The 21,768-nt window shown below is 36.6% G+C and overlaps 1 protein-coding gene across 1 annotated transcript in view; it reads right to left on the minus strand.

Annotated features, from left to right (window-relative positions):
• The window catches only part of HFM1 (helicase for meiosis 1), a 121,747-nt gene extending 100,688 nt beyond the window's left edge, over positions 1-21,059 (minus strand). Inside the window, 6 exon segments of the mRNA XM_069572802.1 lie at positions 3,902-3,949; positions 4,210-4,475; positions 13,217-13,526; positions 14,746-14,831; positions 14,833-14,853; positions 20,968-21,059. Coding sequence (XP_069428903.1) covers positions 3,902-3,949; positions 4,210-4,475; positions 13,217-13,526; positions 14,746-14,831; positions 14,833-14,853; positions 20,968-21,038 — 802 coding nt within the window. The 5' untranslated portion in view covers positions 21,039-21,059.
• Between the last annotated feature and the right edge of the window lie 709 nt (positions 21,060-21,768).

Genomic DNA, 21,768 nt, shown 5'->3' on the forward strand with positions numbered 1-21,768 from the left:
TAATGTATATGTTTATCAAACTACCATACTGAACACTTTAAATATAGTATAACTTTGTCAATTATACCTTAATAAAGCTGGGGTGGAGGAGGAATTAAATTATTCCAGTCCCCAGTCACATTCCATATTCTGAAAAGAACTTATAAAGTCCTTGTAGAGAAACAAGACTATCCAAAGGTTATACTTTGACAATAAGATCTGACAGAATAGATGCAAATATATATGTGAAAATATATCAGAACTAAGCACGAAGTTTATCTTTTCCAGAGTGATATTTTTTTCTTATTCATCTTGATTAGGCCACTTGCTTTTTATCTCTTTTTTAAAATCCCAAATTTCATTTTTTTAAACTGTTGATTACGTTTCATTAGCTGATATATGTTGTTGCTGGTCACTTAACCCCTTAATCCCTTTGTTTTTGGTAATTTAGTTGTGCTAAGTGGTGGATTTAATTGCAATTATCAGCATATTGGCTCAACAGGAAATTAAATCAGCCTTCCTCTAAGGAAGCCCCAAAATATTAGTAGATATAAAGAATAAACTGTCTCTTTTCCAAGTTAAGAGTCTATTGCCAGTTGGGGAGATATTAGTATTTACATGGTATTCTTATTAGTCTTGAGTCACATTTGTCAACTACACTTAGTAAACACTATGCAGAATACATTTCTAGATTTAGAAAGCTGAGGAAGTTGTAAATAAAGAAGAAAGTGAGTTCCAGAAACTGACGCAGTTACAGTCTATTAGGAGATATAAAACAGATAATACATTTCAGAACACAAGGATGTAGTTATTTAAGCAATTACATTTTTATAAAGATTTCAAAAATTTGACAGATTGTGGTAAGTGATCCTGTTAAAAGTTAAACCAAAGCACATTACAGCTCTGCTCAAATTCCTCCATTTCTCTCAAAGTATACGGCCACAAGGCCCTACATAATCTTGCCTCCCCACTTCACCTTTGTGTTTCTGACCTCATGTCTACTACTCTTACTTCTCATTCATTTCCTCCAGCTTCTTTTTCTAAAGACCTACCCTGATTCCTGGGCTTCCCTGATAGCTCAGTTGGTAAAGAATCTGCCTGCAATGCAGGAGACCCTGGTTCAATCCCTAGGTTGGGAAGAACCACTGGAGAAGGGATAGGCTACCCACTCTAGTATTCTTGGGCTTCCCTTGTGGCTCAGCTGGTAAAGAATCCGCCTAAAATGTGGGAGACCTGGGCTGGGAAGATCCCCTGGAGAAGGGAAAGGCTACCCACTCCAGTAATCTGGCCTGGAGAATTCCATGGACTGTATAGTCCATTGGGTCGCAAAGAGTCGGACACAACTTCACTTTCACTTTTCTTTCTTTACCTTAATTCTTCTATTTAATTCTAATCCTAAACGTCTATTCCAGCATTCCCAATTTAATCTCCTTTACTCTGCCCCATATTTTTCTTTTCTCATACTATTTATCACCTTCTAAAATACTATAGGACTTATTTATATACTGTTACAATTGTTCCCCACCTCCATCTCAAAAATGTTAACTTCTCAAGGGTAAGAATTCACTGTCTGTTTTCTTAACTGGCATATCCCAAACCTGGCACATAGTAAAAACTCAATTTATGCAAGTTCGTATATATTAAATCAAGCAGATAACTCACAAATCTTTAGTTTACTTTCAGTTGTATATTGTGTCAGAATACTCATTCCAAAACAAAAACATAATACTAAGTTTGTCAATCCATCAGCTTTTGAATGAATCTCATTTTTTCCTTCAAAATATATCCCTTCCTTTAAAATATTTATTTTTAACAAGCCCACAAGTTGGTCATCATGCTGGTTTTTCTCTCATTAGGTAGTTCCACGTCAATTTACACTTGCAAAAATGAATCTATGATTCAGAGTGGATGTAAAATCAGTTTTCTAGCTTATGAGAAAACTCAACTACTAAGTACATCATTCATCATCACTATCAACACTTGATATTGAATTTTTCCTTTTGTCCAACAAATTCTCAGCAGTCTCCCAGTAATTACATGTTATAATAGTGTATGGGGGGGAGGGGATGTCTGCAGTCCTGAAAATGACAAAGTACTGTGGCAGGATCAATGTGATCAAACTTCTATAATTCTCAGAATTCAAATATAGAAAAATTCTGTAAAATAATCAGAAAGTAAGTCCAAGAAATCACCAAAGTCTCAAATTATCATGAGTAGGATACAGTCGTCCACTTTAAATACACACTTGGAAACAATAAAGTATAGTAAGTTCAGTGAGTTTGACAGAAAATGAAAACAAGGGACACAAGAGTAGGCAGCAGTCTTAACTAACAAAGAGACCTAAGTAGTAGGACAACTTCAGCTGTGCTAAGATAGCAAGAAAATCTTTAAAACTCTTCAGAAATAAGTGTCATAATATGGCAAGTTCATGTATGGGATAAGATTTTCCCATCATACAGATAATGAAACTAACTGTTTACTGCTAACATGTTTCCTACATTCCCACACCAGAATTTATTTAGGTCACCAGACAGAAGGAAATGCAGCAAGACTGAGATGCCATGGTGAACAGGAGCACCAATGGCTAGCCATGTGTGACATTATTATATCATCATTTATAACCTTTCTATAAACTGCTCCTCCCATTCCACCCACTCATTTATCTGCACTGGAGGGAACTTTTCACAAGTGGCCAAGCAAACATTTTCTAACTATACTTCAGAATTATCTCAGTCCTCAGGATACCCAGGATAAGAATCACTCATCCCTAGATTTCTCCAGCTCAGCTACCTAATATCTGAAATTCAGTTGTTTTGCCAACTAGATCATTATTTTGTGGATTTTAGAACATTGCCCAGCTTTGAGTCACTAATTCCATAATCCTAAAGCATGGTTTTGGTAATGTAACTTGACTTGCTCAAACATACTTCATGGTTTCTCTTCATGGCTTAATAAATATATAAAAAGTAAAAGCAAAAACTTCTGACTTGGTATTCATGGCTTTAAATGATCTAATCCTAATATACCTGCCGATCATTATTTTCTATTAATACTACCCTTTTTTAATATAAATATATTTATTTTAATTGGAGGCTAATTACTTTACAATATTGTACTATATTTGCCATACATCAACATGAATACTACCCTTTTAATCATAACTTTTTTCACCTAAGCTGGAATTCTTGTTCTTTTCAAACATATTCCATACTTTCTTATCCTCCCCCTTCCTCATGGGCTACTTTTTTGCCAGAACAACTTCCCTACTTTATATGGCTTTCAATGTATTTAAAAATAAGAAGATACACAAGGTTTGGTCCTTGCCTTCAAGGAGTACATAGGTCAAAGGGAAATAGTCACAGAAACAGCTGATGAATTATAAAATAGAATAAATATACTGTAACAGACATACACATGCTATCAAAGAAAAAATGTTACCTTCAGATACGTACTCAAAACATACATACTCAAAATATTTACGTTGGAAATGCCCAGAAATATAAAATCGTATAAACTACAAATTAGGTTCTTTCAAAAATTACTCAATTTGTAAAAATGTCCCCAATCCATAGAATATCCCATTCTGTCATTTCCCTTACCCATGTTTATACCAATACCTAAAGAATAAGAAATTATCTGTATCAATTTGTAAGTAAATATGCTAAAAGTTCATTCAATAATATAAATCTCGTATCTGTACTTGCCACTGACTGGTAACCAACAGTTCACAACTGGCACCAGTCTGTAGACGACACTTTTAGTAGCACAATCACACATATTGGGACTCTTACATGACCCAAAAGATCCACATTTCCCTCTTTTGCTCTGTCAGCCAAAACAAACAGAAATGAAATGAAATAAAACGCTTTAAAATTATGACTTAAAATACAATGTTGATGTAGTAAAATACTTTAAAGGATACGAATTTCTGTGACAGCCTTCAAGGAATCTAAACCTTTTTCTGTTACCCCTAGGAAAAAAAAAAATCCTACATTCTTACAGATATTTTTAAACTTTTCCATAAAAGCTACTTCATTAGAATTTGTATAAACTTTTTACTAAGAGAATAGATAAAACAATATTAGATCACAGGTTTAAAAATGCAATATAATAAATTGCACATAGAGTGACAACATACAAATACAAAGAATATTTTTGTATTCTTACCTATACTAAGAAATACAAATGAGACTGTACTCATAAAATCAACTGAAAAAAGCAAGAAATTACCTTGAACTGTATGAGGCTGGGATGCAACTGGAAAAGATGGTGCTTTGATTATGCCTTCTCTGATTTCAGAAGCAAAAAGTGTATCACTGGCTGTCAAAATGTAACAGTCTGAATATTGAGGTTTCTGCTTACTATTGCTACCTTTCCATGATTTCCCTTTGTTCACTTCTGTTTGGACAATTTTCACTGAGCCAATATTAGAGTCCAAGTTTTCACTGTCATTGGAATAAACATCCTCATGTATATTTTCAGATATTTTAAATAACCTGCAAAAAATTTGCATATGTAATCATCACTTAGAATGTAAAAAACTAGCATAAAATTGGTTCCTTTAAAAATACCTATAGGTCATGGCTTATTAGAACACAAAAGCTAATCATTCTCCTAAAGTGTTGCTGCTGCTGCTGCTAAGTCGCTTTAGCCGTGTCTGACTCTTAGAGACCCCATGGACTGCAACCTACCAGGCTCTGCCGTCTATGGGATTTTCCAGGCAAGCGTACTGGAGTGGGTTGCCATTGCCTTCTCCTTCTACTAAAGTATGATTTGCTAAATTTACCGATTATGGCTTATTAGAACACAAAAGTTAATCATTCTTCTAAAGTATGATTTGCTAAGTTTACCACCGAATTATGTCTTTTCACTTTCTTAAAACTCAGATAAATCCATCTGTGGTGGCCACCCTCTGAGACAGCTCTGATGCTCCTTGTATCCTGGTGCTCACACTTTTTTGGAATCATCTTCTTTGAATCAGGACTTGCCTATAAGACTAGCAGAGTGCTGTGGAAGGACAAGCATGTGACATCTAAAGCCAGGTCATAAAAGATTGTCACTTCCACACAGTCTCTTAGATCATTCATTCTGAGGGGACCTAGCCATTATAACATGAGAACACTGAAGCAATCCTACAAAGCAGCCCATGTGGACAGGTTCTTGTCAGTAACTAGCACCAACTTCCCAAGCACTGTTCAATAATCATTTGAGTATAAGAAATGGCTCTCTGCAAAGTTCTGTAAAACAAAGAAGGGCCATCTTTATGACTGTAATTTACTATAGTTGACTGGTTCAAAGACAATCCATCAAAGTAATTTGTTCACAATAGCCCTAAGGGAAGAAGTGATCAATAAGATTCCTAATAATACAACACTAGCACGTTACCGAATAAGTAATAGAGCTGATAGCAGGTTATCAGTCTTACGGAATTCTGTAAGGAATGACACCCAAATAATTACAAATACAAATACAAAATATTTTCTGTTATTTTCACTATTAATCTTAATGATAGGTTTTTTTGTGTTGCATCCAACACTTCACTTCACTTCACTTCAGTTGCATCCAACTCTTTTCGACCCCATGGACTATAGCCCCCAAGGCTCCTCTGTTCATGGGATTTCCCAGGCAAGGATACTGGAGTGGGCTGCCATTTCCTTCTCCAGGGGATCTTCCTGACCTAGAAATCGAACCTACGTCTCCTGCATTGCAGGCAGATTCTTTACCATCTGAGCCACCAGGGAAGCCCAAGTTTTTGTATGAGAGCCAGTCATGTAGGGGTGTGAGAGCTGGACTATAAAGAAAGCTGAGCACCAAAGAATTGATGCTTTTGAACTGTGGTGTTGGAGAGGACTCTTCAGAGTCCCTTGGACTGCAAAGAGATTCAACCATTCCATCCTAAAGGAAATCAGTCCTGAATATTCACTGAAGGACTGATGTTGAAGCTGAAACTCCAATACTTTGACCACCTGATGTGAAGAATTGACTCATCTGAAAAGACCCTGATGCTGGGAAAGATTGAAGGCAAGAGGAGAAGGGGATGACAGAGGATGAGATGGTTGGATGGCATCACTGCCTCAATGAACATGAGTTTGACTAAACTCCAGGAGTTGGTGACGGACAGGGAAGCCTGGCATGCTATAGTCCATGTGGTCGCAAAGAGTCAGACACGACTGAGTGACTGAACTGAACTGAATTGAATCTTTCAAAATACTAGAGACATGTATTCTAAAACAAACTATAGAGCTGTATCTTCCAATGGTAGCAGTACTGTTTTTGAAGACAGAAAATTCAAAAGCAGATGGTTAATCTTTCATAATACAACAGAATCCCATTTTAAAATGGTATTGAAAATAAGGAAAACACTGATGCTAACAGTGTTATATGCTCTGATATCACTTAAAAGCACAGATTTTGGAATCAGACAAACCTGGGTATAAATCAAAAGCTTCTCCACTTTCTATCTGTATGACTTTAAAGTTAGAGTTTGAAATAGATTCTTCCAACTGTAAAAATATTATCCACACAACTACTTATTTAAATTTCCTGAACCTCAGATTCTTCCTAGGTCCTTTGGCTCTTCCACTCCACACTCTCTTATGTCCTTTGCTTCTTTACTGAATTTTATATTTAATTCCTGGTCTTAACAAAAATATTTACTTGCCCTGGAAAACTCTCACTCTTAAAAAAACTCTTCAGTTCAGTTCAGTTCAGTCGCTCAGTCATGTCCGACTCTTTGCGACCCCATGAATCGCAGCATGCCAGGCCTCCCTGTCCATCTCCATCTCCTGGAGTTCACTCAGACTCACGTCCATCGAGTCAGTGATGCCATCCAGCCATCTCATCCTCGGTCATCCCCTTCTCCTCCTGCCCCCAATCCCTCCCAGCATCAGAGTCTTTTCCAATGAGTCAACTCTTTGCATGAGGTGGCCAAAGTACTGGAACTTCAGCTTTAGCATCATTCCTTCCAAAGAAATCCCAGGGCTGATCTCCTTCAGAATGGACTGCTTGGATCTCCTTGCAGTCCAAGGGACTCACAAGACTCTTCTCCAACACCACAGTTCAAAAGCATCAATTCTTTGGCGCTCAGCCTTCTTCACAGTCCAACTCTCACATCCATACATGACCACAGGAAAAACCATAGCCTTGACTAGACAGACCTTAGTCAGCAAAGTAATGTCTCTGCTTTTGAATATACTATCTAGGTTGGTCATAACTTTTCTTCCAAAGAGTAAGCGTCTTTTAATTTCATGGCTGCAGTCACCATCTGCAGCGATTTTGGAGCCCCTAAAAATAAAGTCTGGCACTGTTTCCACTATTTCCCCATCTATTTCCCATGAAGTGATGGGACCCGATGCCATGATCTTTGTTTTCTGAATGTTGAGCTTTCAGCCAACTTTTTCGCTCTCCTCTTTCACTTTTCATCAAGAGGCTTTTTAGTTCCTCTTCACTTTCTGCCATAAGGGTGGTGTCATCTGCATATCTGAGGTTATGGATATTTCTCCCGGCAATCTTGATTCCAGCTTGTGTTTCTTCCAGCCCAGTGTTTCTCATGATGTACTCTGCATATAAGTTAAATAAGCAAGGTGACAATATACAGCCTTGACGTACTCCTTTTCCTATTTGGAACCAGTCTGTTGTTCCATGTCCAGTTCTAACTGTTGCTTCCTGACCTGCATACAGATTTCTCAAGAGGCAGGTCAGGTGGTCTGGTATTCCCATCTCTTGAAAAATTTTCCACAGTTTATTGTGATCCACAGAGTCAAAGGCTTTGGCATAGTCAAGAAAGCACAAATAGATGTTTTTCTGGAACTCTCTTGCTTTTTCCATGATCCAGTGGATGTTGGCAATTTGATCTTTGGTTCCTCTGCCTTTTCTAAAACCAGCTTGAACATCAGGGAGTTCATGGTTCACATATTGCTGAAGCCCGGCTTGGAGAATTTTGAGCATTACTTTACCAGCATGTGAGATGAGTGCAACTGTGCAGTAGTTTGAGCATTCTTTTGCATTGCCTTTCTTAGGGATTGGAATGAAAACTGACCTTTTCCAGTCCTATGGCCACTGCTGAGTTTTCCAAATGTGCTGGCATATTGAGTGCAGCACTTTCACAGCATCATCTTTCAGGATTTTGAAATAGCTCCCCTGGAATTCCATCACCTCCACTAGCTTTGTTCATAGTGATGCTTTCTAAGGCCCACTTGACTTCACATTCCAAGATGTCTGGCTCTAGATTAGTGATCACATCATCATGATTATCTCGGTCGTGAAGATCTTTTTTGTACAGTTCTTCTGTGTATTCTTGCCACCTCTTCTTAATATCTTCTGCTTCTGTTAGGTCCATACCATTTCTGTCCTTTATCGAGCTCATCTTTGCATGAAATGTTCCCTTGGTATCTCTAATTTTCTTAAAGAGATCTCTAGTCTTTCCCATTCTGTTGTTTTCCTCTATTTCTTTGCATTGATTGCTGAAGAAGGCTTTCTTATCTCTTCTTGCTATTCTTTGGAACTCTGCATTCAGATGCTTATATCTTTCCTTTTCTCCTTTAAGTGGACAAAACTGCTAATTCTCTCACATTTCTTCTCCACACCAAATTTACACCATTACTTTTCCACTCTCTCACAAAAGTATCTGTGCTATCTAGCTATGCAACATTGTATTCCTCCTCATTGCATATATCCTATATCAACCTCTGGTCACTTTAGAATCTTTTCCTCTTAATTACAAGCTCTTCCATAAACTGGGTTGTTGTTGTTCAGTTGCTCAGTCGTGTCCGACTCTTTGTGACCTCATGGACTGCAGCACGCCAGGCTTCCCTGTCCTTCACCATCTCCCAGAGTAACTGAGTTACTTCACCATCTACGTAGACAACTCATTCAAAATTCTACCCTCTACATTTCTTAGCCTTTTATCTCTAGTAGCTTTCTCCCTCATCTGATTTCAGTCACTTACTCTCCCGCCTTAGATGTTATCATTATCCTCTTCTCAAAACAACCATTCTAAAAAATCATTTTTTGACCACAACCTCCTATCCTTTTAGCTTGTTTGCTCAAGGTACTAATGAGGTCAAAGAACAAAATTACTATAATTAACTTCTTTATTTTCTCCCAAACCATCTTCCCTTTCACTTTTCTCAGGTACCTTGAATGCATTTAATACCATGACATATCTTTTCAATCACTCTCTTATCAATATTCTAAACCCCTCTCCCCTTCTATACTTTTATCATACTTATCTTGCAAATCTGAAATTCTATGTAAATCTATCTACTATTTTTTCATAATTGCAGTCAAGTGGTAGAACGCTATTGAAAAAAGCACAACTATCAGGTGGATGAATAATATTCAAATTCAAATTCACATCAGCCAAGACTGAAGAAACAAAATCAATACACAAAAATCAATTGTATATCTACACACTTTCAATGGACAATCTGAAATTCCATTTAAAATAACATAAAAAAGAATATGTACTTATGAGTAAATGTAACAAAATAAGTATAAGACTTGTCCACTGAAAGCTATAAAATATCTTCGAAAGAAATTAAAGAAAATCTAAATAAGAGGAAAGGTATCCCATGTTCACAGATTGGTAATCCTAAGTAAAATGCTTTTTCAAACCTGTGAGTAATTCTAGCAAAGTATTATACCGAATGCACCGTAGTGAGAGCTCCCAAATTTGTAGACTGCAAGGCAGAAATTTGGATAGCCTGTCACCCTATTTGCGGCTGGCATTTGAAGTAGGGTAGTCTTGTGGGACTGAATCCTTACTTAACTCTTGTAGTGTGATGCTAACTCTAGGAGTTAGTAAGAAGATTGAATTGTATTCTTGGACATCAATTGGTATTGAAGAATCAGATAAATGGATGGTACAAAAACACTCCAGACTTTCCATTTATGGTCAGTGGATTATCAGTGCAAGTGCCATGTCATCCAATGGGGAAAGAACAGTTTTGCTTTGATTTAACAAATGGTGCTGGAACAACTGGATATCTATGTGCAAAAGAATGAAGTGGGCTTCTACTTTGTACTATATTCAAAAATTAACTCAAAATGGATGATAGACCCAAATTTAAGAGCAAAATCTTAGAAGAAAATGTAAGAGTAAGTGTTTACAACCTTGGATTAGGCAATGGTTTCTTAGATAGGACACCAAAAATCCAATCAAAAATTAGAAAAATTGGACTTCACCAAAATTAAAAACTTTTGGCCAGCTAAGGATATGAACAGAAAAGTGAAACACAGCACACAAAATGTAAGAAAATATTTGCTACTCATATAACTGATAAGGGATTTTCAACCAGCATAAGTAAAGGACCCTTACAACTCAACAATAAAAAGACAACACAATTTAAAAAACAGATCAAGGATTTGAACAGACTCTACTCCAAGTAAGATATGCAAATAGCCTATAATCACACGAAAAGCTGCCCAACACCTTTAGTCAGCAGAAACACATGAATCAAAACCACAATGAGACATACATCACACCCATTTTGTATGGCTATAATAGAAAAGACAAACAACAAGTACTAGCAAGGAGGTGGAGAATTCAGAAACTTCATACACTACTAGAGAAATTGTTCAGCAGAAGGCTGCAAGTCCATGGGGTCACTAAGAGTTGGACACGACTGAGCGACTTCACTTTCACTTTTCACTTTCATGCATTGGAGAAGGAAATGGCCACACACTCCAGTGTTCTTGCCTGGAGAATCCCAGGGACGGGAGAGCCTGGTGGGCTGCCGTCTATGGGGTCGCACAGAGTCAGACATGACTGAAGCGACTTAGCAGCAGCAGCATAGTTACTTTGTAAAACAATTTGGCAGTTTCTCAAAAAAAGATAAATATAGAGTTAATATATGACCCAGCAATTCCCCTTCTAAGTATAAATCCAAAAGAATTAAAATACATTTGACCCTTGAACAACATAGGTTTAAACTGTATTGGTCTACTTATACTCGGATTTTTTTCTTCTTCAATAAATACTACAGTAGTATATGATCTGAGTTGGTTGAGTCCACTGATGCAGATCTACAGATAAGGAAAGCCAACTATAAAGTTGTACTTCAATTTCTGACTTCCCAGGAGGTCAACACCCTTATTAAGCCCTGTGTGTTCAAGGGTCAAATGTATATATTCACACAAAAACTTACATCTGAATTCTCATGGCAACATTATTCATAATAGCCAAAAAGTGGAAAGAACTCAAACGTTCATCAACTGACAGATCAATAAACAAAATGTAATATACCCATTCAATGAAATGTTACTGGCCATAAAAAGAATAAAGTACTGATGTATGGCAGAACATGGTTGAACCTTGAAAATGTTGTCCTAAGAGAAAGAAGCCAGACAGAAAAAGCTGCACTTATAATATTAAATATCTAGAATAGGAAAACCCACAGAAACAGAAAACAATTAGTAAATGCCAGGGGCTGGGTGAGAGATGGAGAAATAGGGAGTAACTTAATGAGTATAGAGTTAGTCTGGGGCAGCAAAAATTGTATAGTGGTGATGGTTGCACAACTCTGTGACTATTCTAAAATCTATAAATTGTACACTTTTCAAAATAATGAATTTTATGATATGTGAATTACATCATAATAAAATTTATTTAAAAATTCACAGACATCAACCCCAACTGGGACCTTCACAGTGTCCAACTCTACCATTATTCTAATTAGAGTGCTTTCCCATTCTCCATAATTTCTTCCACCCTTCTCATACTTGCTCAATACCTCTACTTTCCCCCTCAAATTCCACAGATGACTCCATCTCTTATGTCACAGAAAAAAGAAAAACCATCAGTGATATCTCCTCTGAATCCTAAACCCATATATCCAATTATCTATTTGGACATTTTGTACGTACTTAAAACAACATGTACAAATTTGTACTTATCACCTTCCTCTATTCTTCCTTTGCAGTTTCTACATCATGAAAGAACACTTCAATCTTTCATCAATCTGGCTCAAGCCAGACATTTAGGAATCAGGTCCTAGGTCAGGTTACCATTTTCTCTCATCTAGACTAATAAAATAATCTAAATGACCCTTCACAATGTATTCCAGTTCTCTTCTAATTTATCCTACTGGGGCAAAAATGGACTTTAAATAAAAAAGAATATCTAATTTTACTTCTCTGCTTAAAACCCAGGACCTTAGGGCAACAGTTCTCACTTTTGTGTGCCTAACAATCGTTCAAAAAATGTGTTAAAAATGAAGATTCCTTGGTCCCATCCCCACCTTGATCCAGAGTGTGATTCAACAGATCTAAGGAAGCAACCAGGAATCCAAATTTTTTAACAAGCACTCCATGTGATTCTGATGCAGTGAGTTCACAGGGCACAATTTAATAAGCACTGAAATGGCAACCCACTCCAGTACTCTGGCCTGGAGAATCCCAGGGATGGGGGAGCCTGGTAGGCTGCCATATATGGGGTTGCACAGAGTCAGACATGACTGAAGTGACTTAGCAGCAGCAGCACCTTAAAAGTACAAAATGTTTCACCCCTACAAGATTCTGAATGACTTAGCCCCTCCATACTTTGTCTCTTAGCATGCTCTCATTCTCTTACTTTAAACTAGAAAAATTTCTAAGAATAAGCCAAGCTCTGTGCTACTTTAGTCCATTTGCACAGACTATTCCTTCTGCCTGGAACACTCTCCTTTATTTGTACTCAGCTTGACTTTATTCTTCCTTAAACTTACAAAATCATTTCCTCAGGGACACCTTCCCTGATCGTGCAGCAGATTAGGATCCCATATTAACAGCCATTTTCAAACGATGGTCAAGATTCAGAGTTCATAGGATCAAAACAATTTCCATAACACTTTTCCCCCATCATTTTAATTTACAATATGGTTAAATATCAATAGATATAATCCAAAAAAGCAAAAGCTCTTATGGGAATCCTCAATAATTTTTAAGTGGAAAGGGGTCCTGAAAACAAAAAGTCTGAGAACCTTTGCTCTAACCATATATCTCATCAAAATAATTGTCATACAAAAAGTGTTTAATTATTTTTAGTTACTACTTGCCTTTCCCTCAATAAACTGTAAGCTCTCTGAAGGCAAGAACCTATGGCTAGAACTCAGTTAAAAGAGTGTTGAGTACACAGTAGACCTCTATTTGTTGTTGATTTTTTTTCTCATTCAGATTCTATCATATTTTAAACTTCTGGAGATACACATAAATATTCAACTGTATCACTGAATATCATTTATTTCATTTAATTAGTTACCTTTTACGGAAGGCTGACATGCTCCCTCCTTTATCTTGTGCAGAATTAACTAACTTTGTATCATCTGGAACATTTTTCTCAAGTTCTATCTCAGTGCCAATGTGATTTTTGCATTTCTGAGAAGAACCATATATTAGCTTGCCAGCAACATGTAAGTCATTGTTACCTGCCCCTCCTAAATTTAGATCATCTTCTTCATATTCATTAGAAGGGAAGTCAAACTGGAATTTTTGAGTTTGTGAAACATAATTTGTGTCTTCATTAGTTATCCTTAAATTTGATGGTAACATTTTTGATCTTTTATTCTGACCTACAAAAAAGAAACAGTTTAATTACTATACATTCTCCTTGAAAACAAATTTTAAAAACGATGATAGAAAAATTTAATAAGATTTTTCAAAAGAGCTTACTAGGTGAATAAAAAAATAACAAAATTATCTGTAATACCATATGTGATTTTGAAATACAATAGTTGTTACTCTTATGGTACATCATAACTGAAGGATAACTCTAAATTAGTTAAGAAATATTGAAATTAAGTTTGAAATTTAAATTAAGCCTACATTATAAAATAGGTTTAATTTCTGACCCACAGAAATAACCATAACTGAAAGTGGGTTGCAAGAATATTGGGATGGGCTGCCATTTCCTCTTCCAGGGGATCTTCCAGACTCAGAGATTGAACCCATGTCTCTTGTGTCTCCTGCACTAACAGGCAGATTCTTTACCACTGCACCATCTGGGAAGCCCCAAAATTAAGATAATAGAATGTTTTCATCAAGGCAACGGAACTTTAAAGGTGTCTTTACAGAGACTTTAAAAGCATCTTTGAAAGTCTGGAAGGCATTTGGAGGCCTTTTTAGGCCTTAAATTTGCCTTATCATTTACACTATACTAGTATATATACATATTATATATATGGGTGTGTGTTCTATTATAACACACAATAGAATTACTACATTCTATATATAATTTGCTATATACAAGAGTATAAAATATATAAAAATTTTGAAACTAATAAAATTTACATGCATGAACCTACTACTTAATTTAAAAATCAGTTTTACCAACAATATCACATTAGATCACATATACTATTTGAGTGTGTTTGTTTTCTAACTTTGTAAAGATGATAACAAACTATATAGTTTTTGCATCTTTTTTTTTTCACTCAATGTATTTCATGAATCTGGTTTCCTAAACCAGAGGATCCTACCTTTAGTAAAGTCTAAGACAAAAACTAAATAGCAGTGACAGTTTTGATGGGATGAGGAAACAAATTCACAGAACAATATAACAGGTGTGTGTGATAGTATATTTTGTGCCTGTAATATACATATGTGTGTATATGTATGCATGGAGAAGGAAAATGTTTCAGATTTTACAGTTTGGTGACCGCTATTTTGAATAAGTTTCTAACTTTCATTTTATTCCATTAAAATAAAAGAAATGAATATTTCAATATTAGATTTTTTACATTGACATGAGCTGAATGGATTTGACTTCACAACTTACATGTGATACTTTACCTAACAATTTACGACTTTCTATTTCTTCCTCTAATGCCTGAGTATCTGGAATTTCTGAAATCAGTGGAGCAGGTGGAAGAAACCAAAGATTTTTCACTGTCTAGGTGGCTATATAAAATAAAAAAATATGAATTTATGTTAACAAAGATATAACATCAGAAACTACGTATTTATTAACTAAACATAACTCAGTTACAGACTGGAAAAGGTCAGCTTTCATTTCAATCCCAAAAAAGGCAATGCCAAAAATTGCTGTACAATTACAGTCATTTCACATGCCAGCAAGGTAATACTTAAAATCCTTCAAGCTAGGCTTCAAAAGTACATGAGCTGAGAACTTCCAGATGTATAAGATGGATTTAGAAAAGGCAGAGGAACCAGAGATCAAATTGCCAGTATCTGTTTGATCATAGAAAAAGCAAGGAAATTCTAGAAAAACTTTGACTTCTGCTTCATTGATTATGCTAAAGCCTTTGACTGTGTGGATCCCAATAAACTTTGGAAAATTCTTAAAAAGATGGGAATACCAGACCACCTTACCTGCCTCCTGAGAAACCTGGATGCAGGTCAGGAAGCAATCATTAGAAATGGACATGGAACAACAGACTGGTTCAAAATCGGGAAAGGAGCACATCAAGGCTGTATACTGTCACTCTGCTTATTTACCTTACATACAGAGTACATCATGAGAAATGCCAGGCTGGATGAATTACAGGGTATAATCAAGATTGCCAGAAGAAATATCAATAACCTCAACATGCAGATGACACCTCCCTTATGGCAGAAAGTGAAGAGGAATTAAAGACCCTCTTGGTGAAGGTGAAAGAGGAGACTGAAAATGCTAGCTTAAAACTCAACATTCAAGCCAAAGTAATCTTGAGAAAGAAGAATGGAACTGGAGGAATCAACCTGCCTGACTTCAGACTATACTACAAAGCTATAGTCATCAAGACAGTATGGTACTGGCACAAAGACAGAAATACAGATCAATGGAACAAAGTAGAAAGCCAAGAGATACATCTATGCACCTAAGGACACCTTATGTTTGACAAAGGAGGCAAGAATATACAATGGAGAAAAGACAATCTCTTTAACAAGTGGTGCTGGGAAAACTGGTCAACCACCTGTAAAAGAATGAAACTAAAACACTTTCTAACATCATACACAAAAATAAAATGGATTAAAGATCTAAATGTTAAGACCAGAAACTATAAAACTCCTAGAGGAAAACATAGGCAAAACACTTTCTGACATAAATCACACCAAGATCCTCTATGACCCACCTCCCAGAATAATGGAAATAAAAGCAAAAATAAATGAAGGGAACCTAATTAAACTTAAAAGCTTTTGCACAATGAAGAAAATTACAAGAAAGGGTGAAAAGACAGCCTTCAAAGTGGGAGAAATAACAGCAAATGAAGCAATTGACAAAGAATTAATCTCAAAAACATAAAAACAGCTCATGTAGCTCAATATCAGAAAAATAAACGACCTAATAAAAGAATGAGTCAAAGAACTAAACAGACATTTCTCCAAAGAAGACATACAGATAGCTAACAAACACATGAAAAGATGCTCAACATCACTCATTATCAGAGAAATGCAAATCAAAGCCACAATGAGGTACCATCTCACGTCTATCAGAATGGCTGCTATCAAAAATTCTACAAACAACAAATGCTGGAGAGGATGTGGAGAAAAGGGAACCCTCTTATACTGTTGGTGGGAATGTGAACTAGTACAGCCACTATGGAGAATAGTGTGGAGATTCCTTAAAAAACTGGAAATAGAACTGCCATATGACCCAGCAATCCCACTGCTGGGCATGTACACTGAGGAAACCAGAACTGAAACAGATACATGTACCCAATGTTCATCGCAGCACTGTTTACAATAGCTAGGACATGGAAGCAACCTAGATGTCCATCGGCAGATGAATGGATAAGAAAGTTGTGGTACATATACACAATGGAATATTACTCAGCGATTAAAAAGAACACATTTGAATCAGTTCTAATGAGGTGGATGAAACTAGAGCCTATTATACAGAATGAAGTAAGTCAGAAAAAAAACACCAATACAGTATATTAAAGCATATATATGGAATTTAGAAAGATGGTAACAACAACCCTATATGTGAGATAGCAAAAGAGACACAGATGTAAAGAACAAACTTTTGGACTCCGTGGGACTTGGTGAGGATGGGATGATTTGAGAGAATAGCACTGAAACATGTATACTACCATATGTGAAACAGATCACCAGTCCAAGTATGATGCATGAAACAGGGCACTCAAAGCTGGTACACTGGGACAACCAGAGGGATGGGATGGGGAGGGAAGAGGGAAGGGAGTTTGGGATGGGGGAAACATGTATACCCATGGCTGATTCATGTCAATGTACGGCAAAAACCATGACAATATTATAAAGTAATTAGCCTCCAATTAAAATAAGTAAATTAACAACAACAACAAAAAAACCAGGATTAAAACATCTAAGATCATGGCATCTGGTCCCATCAGTTCAGTTCAGTTCAGTTCAGTCACTCAGTCGTATCCGACTCTTTGTGATCCCATGGACCACAGCACACCAAGCCTCCCTGTCCATCACCAACTCCTGGAGTTTACTCAGACTCATCTCCATCGAGTCGGTAATGCCATCCAACCATCTCATCCTCTGTCCCCTTCTGCTTCTGCCCTCAATCTTTCCCAGCACCAGGGTCTTTTCAAATGAGTCAGCTCTTCACATCAAGTGGCCAAAGTATTGGAGTTTCAGCTTCAACATCAGTCCTTCCAATGAACACTCAGGATTGATCTCCTTTAGGATGGACTGGTTGGATCTCCTTGCAATCCAAGGGACTCTCAAGAGTCTTCTCCAACACCACAGTTCAAAAGCATCAATTCTTCAGCTCTCAGCTTTCTTTAGAGTCCAACTCTCACATCCATACATGACCACTGGAAAAACCATAGCCTTGACTAGATGGACCTTTGTTGGCAAAGTAATGTTTCTGCTTTTTAATATGCTGTCTAGGTTGGTCATAACTTTCCTTCCAAGGAGTAAGCATCTTTTAATTTCATGGCTGCAGTCACCATCTACAGTGATTTTGGAGTCCAAGAAAATAAAGTCCGACACTGTTTCCACTGTTTCCCCATCTATTTGCCATGAAGTGATGGGACCAGATGCTATGATCTTAGTTTTCTGAATGTTGAGTTTTAAGCCAGCTTTTTCACTCTCCTCTTTCACTTTCATCAAGAGGCTTTTTAACTCCTCTTCACTTTCTGCCATAAAAGTGATGTTATCTGCATATCTGAGGTTACTGATATTTCTCCCAGCAATCTTGATTCCAGCTTGTGCTTCATCCAACCCAGCGTTTCTCATGATGTACTCTGCTGCTGCTGCTGCCACTAAGTCGCTTCAGTCACGTCCGACTCTGTGCGAACCCATAGACGGCAGCCCACCAGGCTCCCCTGTCCCTGGGATTCTCCAGGCAAGAATACTGGACTGGGTTGCCATTTCCTTCTCCAATGTATGAAAGTGAAAAGTGAAAGTGCAGTCACTTAGTCACGTCCGACTCTTCGAGACCCCATGGACTGCAGCCTACCAACTTCTGCCGTCCATGGGATTTTCCAGGCAAGAGTACTGGAGTGGGGTGCCATTGCCTTCTCCAGATGTACTCTGCATATAAGTTAAATAAGCAGGGTGACAATATACAGCCTTGACGTAATCCTTTTCCTATTTGGAACCAGTCTGTTGTTCCATGTCCAGTTTTAACTGTTGCTTCCTGACCTGCATACAGATTTCTCAAGTGGTAGGTCCCATCACTTCATGGCAAATAGATGGAGAAAAAATGGAAATGGTGACAGACTTTACTTTCTTTGGCTCCAAAATTCCTGCAGTAACTGCAGCCATGAAATTAAGACACTTGCTCCTTGGAAGAAAAGCTATGACAAACCTAGACAGTGTGTTAAAAAGCTGACACATTACTTTGCTAACAAAGGTCTATATGGTCAAAGCTATGGTTTTTGCAGCAGTTGTGTATGGGATGTGAGAGTTAGACCATAAAGAAGGCTGAGCACCAAAGAATTGATCCTTTCAAACTGTGGAGCTAGAGAAGACTCTTTGAGAGTCCCTGGGACAGCAAGGAGATCAAGCCAGTCAATCCTAAAGGAAATCAGTTCTGAATATTCATTGGAAGGACAGATGCTGAAGCTTCAATACTTTGGCCAGCTGATGTGAAGAGCCAACTCATTGGAAAAGATCCTGATTCTGGGAAAGACTGAAGGCAAGAAGAGAAGGGGATGACAGAGGATGAGATGGTTGGATGGCTTCATCAATGAACTTGAGTTTGAACAAACTCCAGGACAGAGAAGCCTGGTGTGCTGCAGTTCATAGGGTCACAAAGAGTTGGACATGACTGAGCAACTGAACAACATTCAGTTACAAACTCTTAAACTTAATGTACTACCTTTCTGTGATAACCTCAATTTATCCTTATAGAGCAGCATATAGCATATCCTTATACGTTCTCAATCTTTTTTCCTTGTGTGTCATGGGATTAATGATACTGCTCTAAATAGGCATGCTACCTAAATAATGGCTATAACTCCATTTTATTTTCTCCAATTCAAATGTTGTGACAGGGATCTTAAATCTGCCCCAATATAAAAAAAGAAAGTAATATATCATTCCAAAACTTTAGCATCTTAACCAATACAAGTTAGCAAATTACTGATGATACACTGGACAACTAATCATGGGTCATAAGGGTGTAAATGACACCCAAATATTATTACAAATTAATGTCTTAACTCAAATATTCCTGGTCCAAAACCATCTATGACAACAGAAAATCCAAGAAACCAGTTGAAATTGACAATCAGTTTGAAAACCTGTAGTAACTGATGAGATTTTTGTCACCCTATTGGCATCTGCCTATTGCCCTATTGTTCAGCTGTGATCCTATTAACATGTAATGTTTTAATATCTTGTTTCCAACCTAAGTTGGCTTGTCCTTCATTAGAACAAAGATAAACATTGGGAAACAGAAAATAAAGTTGAAGAACACATAAACTGTCTAAGCCAAGTCCTGAGGATTTGATGATCTTTTTCCTTATTGCTTTGTTTAGGGTTTTATCTCCCAGAAAAGGCCCAGTCTTTCACTTTTATACATCTCATAGCACCTCAAACATAGCTACTGCAGCTCTATTTTCCAAATCAAAAATCTGCAACATATTACCTGACAATATCTAACACACTGTCTGACAATACACCAAAACAACTGAAATTTAGGACTATGTCACAGAGTTCTAAGATCATCACCAGGGTCAATAATTCCCTAGAGTGACTCATAGGACTCAGCAATATAGTCCTACTCATGACTGTTAGGTGAAGTCTGAAAGAACTAACAATACATTGTATTGTTAGAAGAGCAACCATATGTTCCAAATTTGCTGATGCCAGTCCTGATTAACAACTGTCATTCCATTTGGATGCACTCTTTCACTCTCAAAAGTGTCCCAGTCTGAATTACATGGTCATATTATTTATGAATGATTCTTCCATATATGTGTTGAACCTCAAGCTGACTATAAGTTTTTTAAAGTAAAAGTCTTTAAAGTCTTTAAAAGTCTTATTCAGTCAATATTTGAATAAATGAAAGAATAAGTGAGCAATAAATAATTTATGCAATGTTTCACTAAAAAAGAATAGAATACATAGAAAACTTAGAATTAAAATGATTAACATGTGAAAATCCTTAAAAGCCAGTATTTAACAGACTCCCTATTCCCCAATTCATATTTCCTTTGGTGTCACATTTTTATTTCCACCCCTGATTACTGCTTGCATTGAACCTATCACACTTGGCCTTTGGCACACTGCCCTTTCTGTTTCCAAAAGCTGCCATCATCACTCCTTGTCCTGAGCTACTCTTTAACCATTACTTTCAGTCTTTACTTTAGTCAAAAGTAACTTGAACAAACCAGAAATGCAAATAAATGAAAGCCAAATAGGCAAGAATCTATTCTATTTTTAAAATTATAACATGTTAAACTTCAGTTATTCCCTTATACCTGAATTCCATGTTTACCAAGTATATACCTGAAATGTCATTCCCTGTTGATTCCTTATTTTTTATTTATAAATTTACCAAAGATAAAACTAAAATGCTGTAAAAATAAAAAACTGAAAACAATAGACTGTTATTTTTTAAAGCAGACTTACTTTTCAGCTTCATCTGTTTTTTCAAAAAACAAATTATCCAAGGAAAACAAGGAGTTATTTGATTCCAACATTGTTAAAAGCTGGACTTTGTCATAAATCTAAAAAATACCAAAATCCAGTTTATAGCCTATTTATAAAGATGTAGAAAAAATTTTTCTAGATCCATAAACTATAATTATTAATTTCCTAAAATAATCACAATCTTTCTTCTGCAACTTCCTCCTAAGTGCTTAAATATTCAAATATATTACTCTGTTACCCACTCATTCACACATAGTCACACATGTATGCCTCTCTTCATGCTGCACAAATGCTTAAAATGTGTTTTCTTCCATTCTCCTCCTGACATATTCCTACCCATACTTCGTGGTACAGGTCAATGTCATTTCTTCTTCAAAGGCTTCTCTGAATTTGTCCTCTTATGGAAAACAGAATTAGTGACTCCTTTTGGGCCCTTAAAATACTTTGTTCATACCATTATTTTTGAGTATAGTGCATTTTACTATGATACTGTATAGCATAGTACGTTTTATTGTGAATGTGTTTGTTTTTAAAAATATACTGTGTACATATGCAGGGATTTCCTTCAAAATCAAGGGACAGAGTGGACTTACTTCAAAATAAATAGGAAAATGTTAAGGAATACTGATGAAAAAGATTGGCAATGAGTTAATAATTGCTAATGCTACATAACAGGTATGTGGAGTTCCTTATAATGTCTATTTTTATATATGTTTGAATTTTTTAAAATAAAAATATTAACAAGTTTAACACATATATGTTTATATTCACATTATATAA

Source organism: Ovis canadensis, chromosome 1 (genome assembly GCF_042477335.2).
Source record: "Ovis canadensis isolate MfBH-ARS-UI-01 breed Bighorn chromosome 1, ARS-UI_OviCan_v2, whole genome shotgun sequence".
Lineage (NCBI taxonomy): Eukaryota > Metazoa > Chordata > Mammalia > Artiodactyla > Bovidae > Ovis > Ovis canadensis.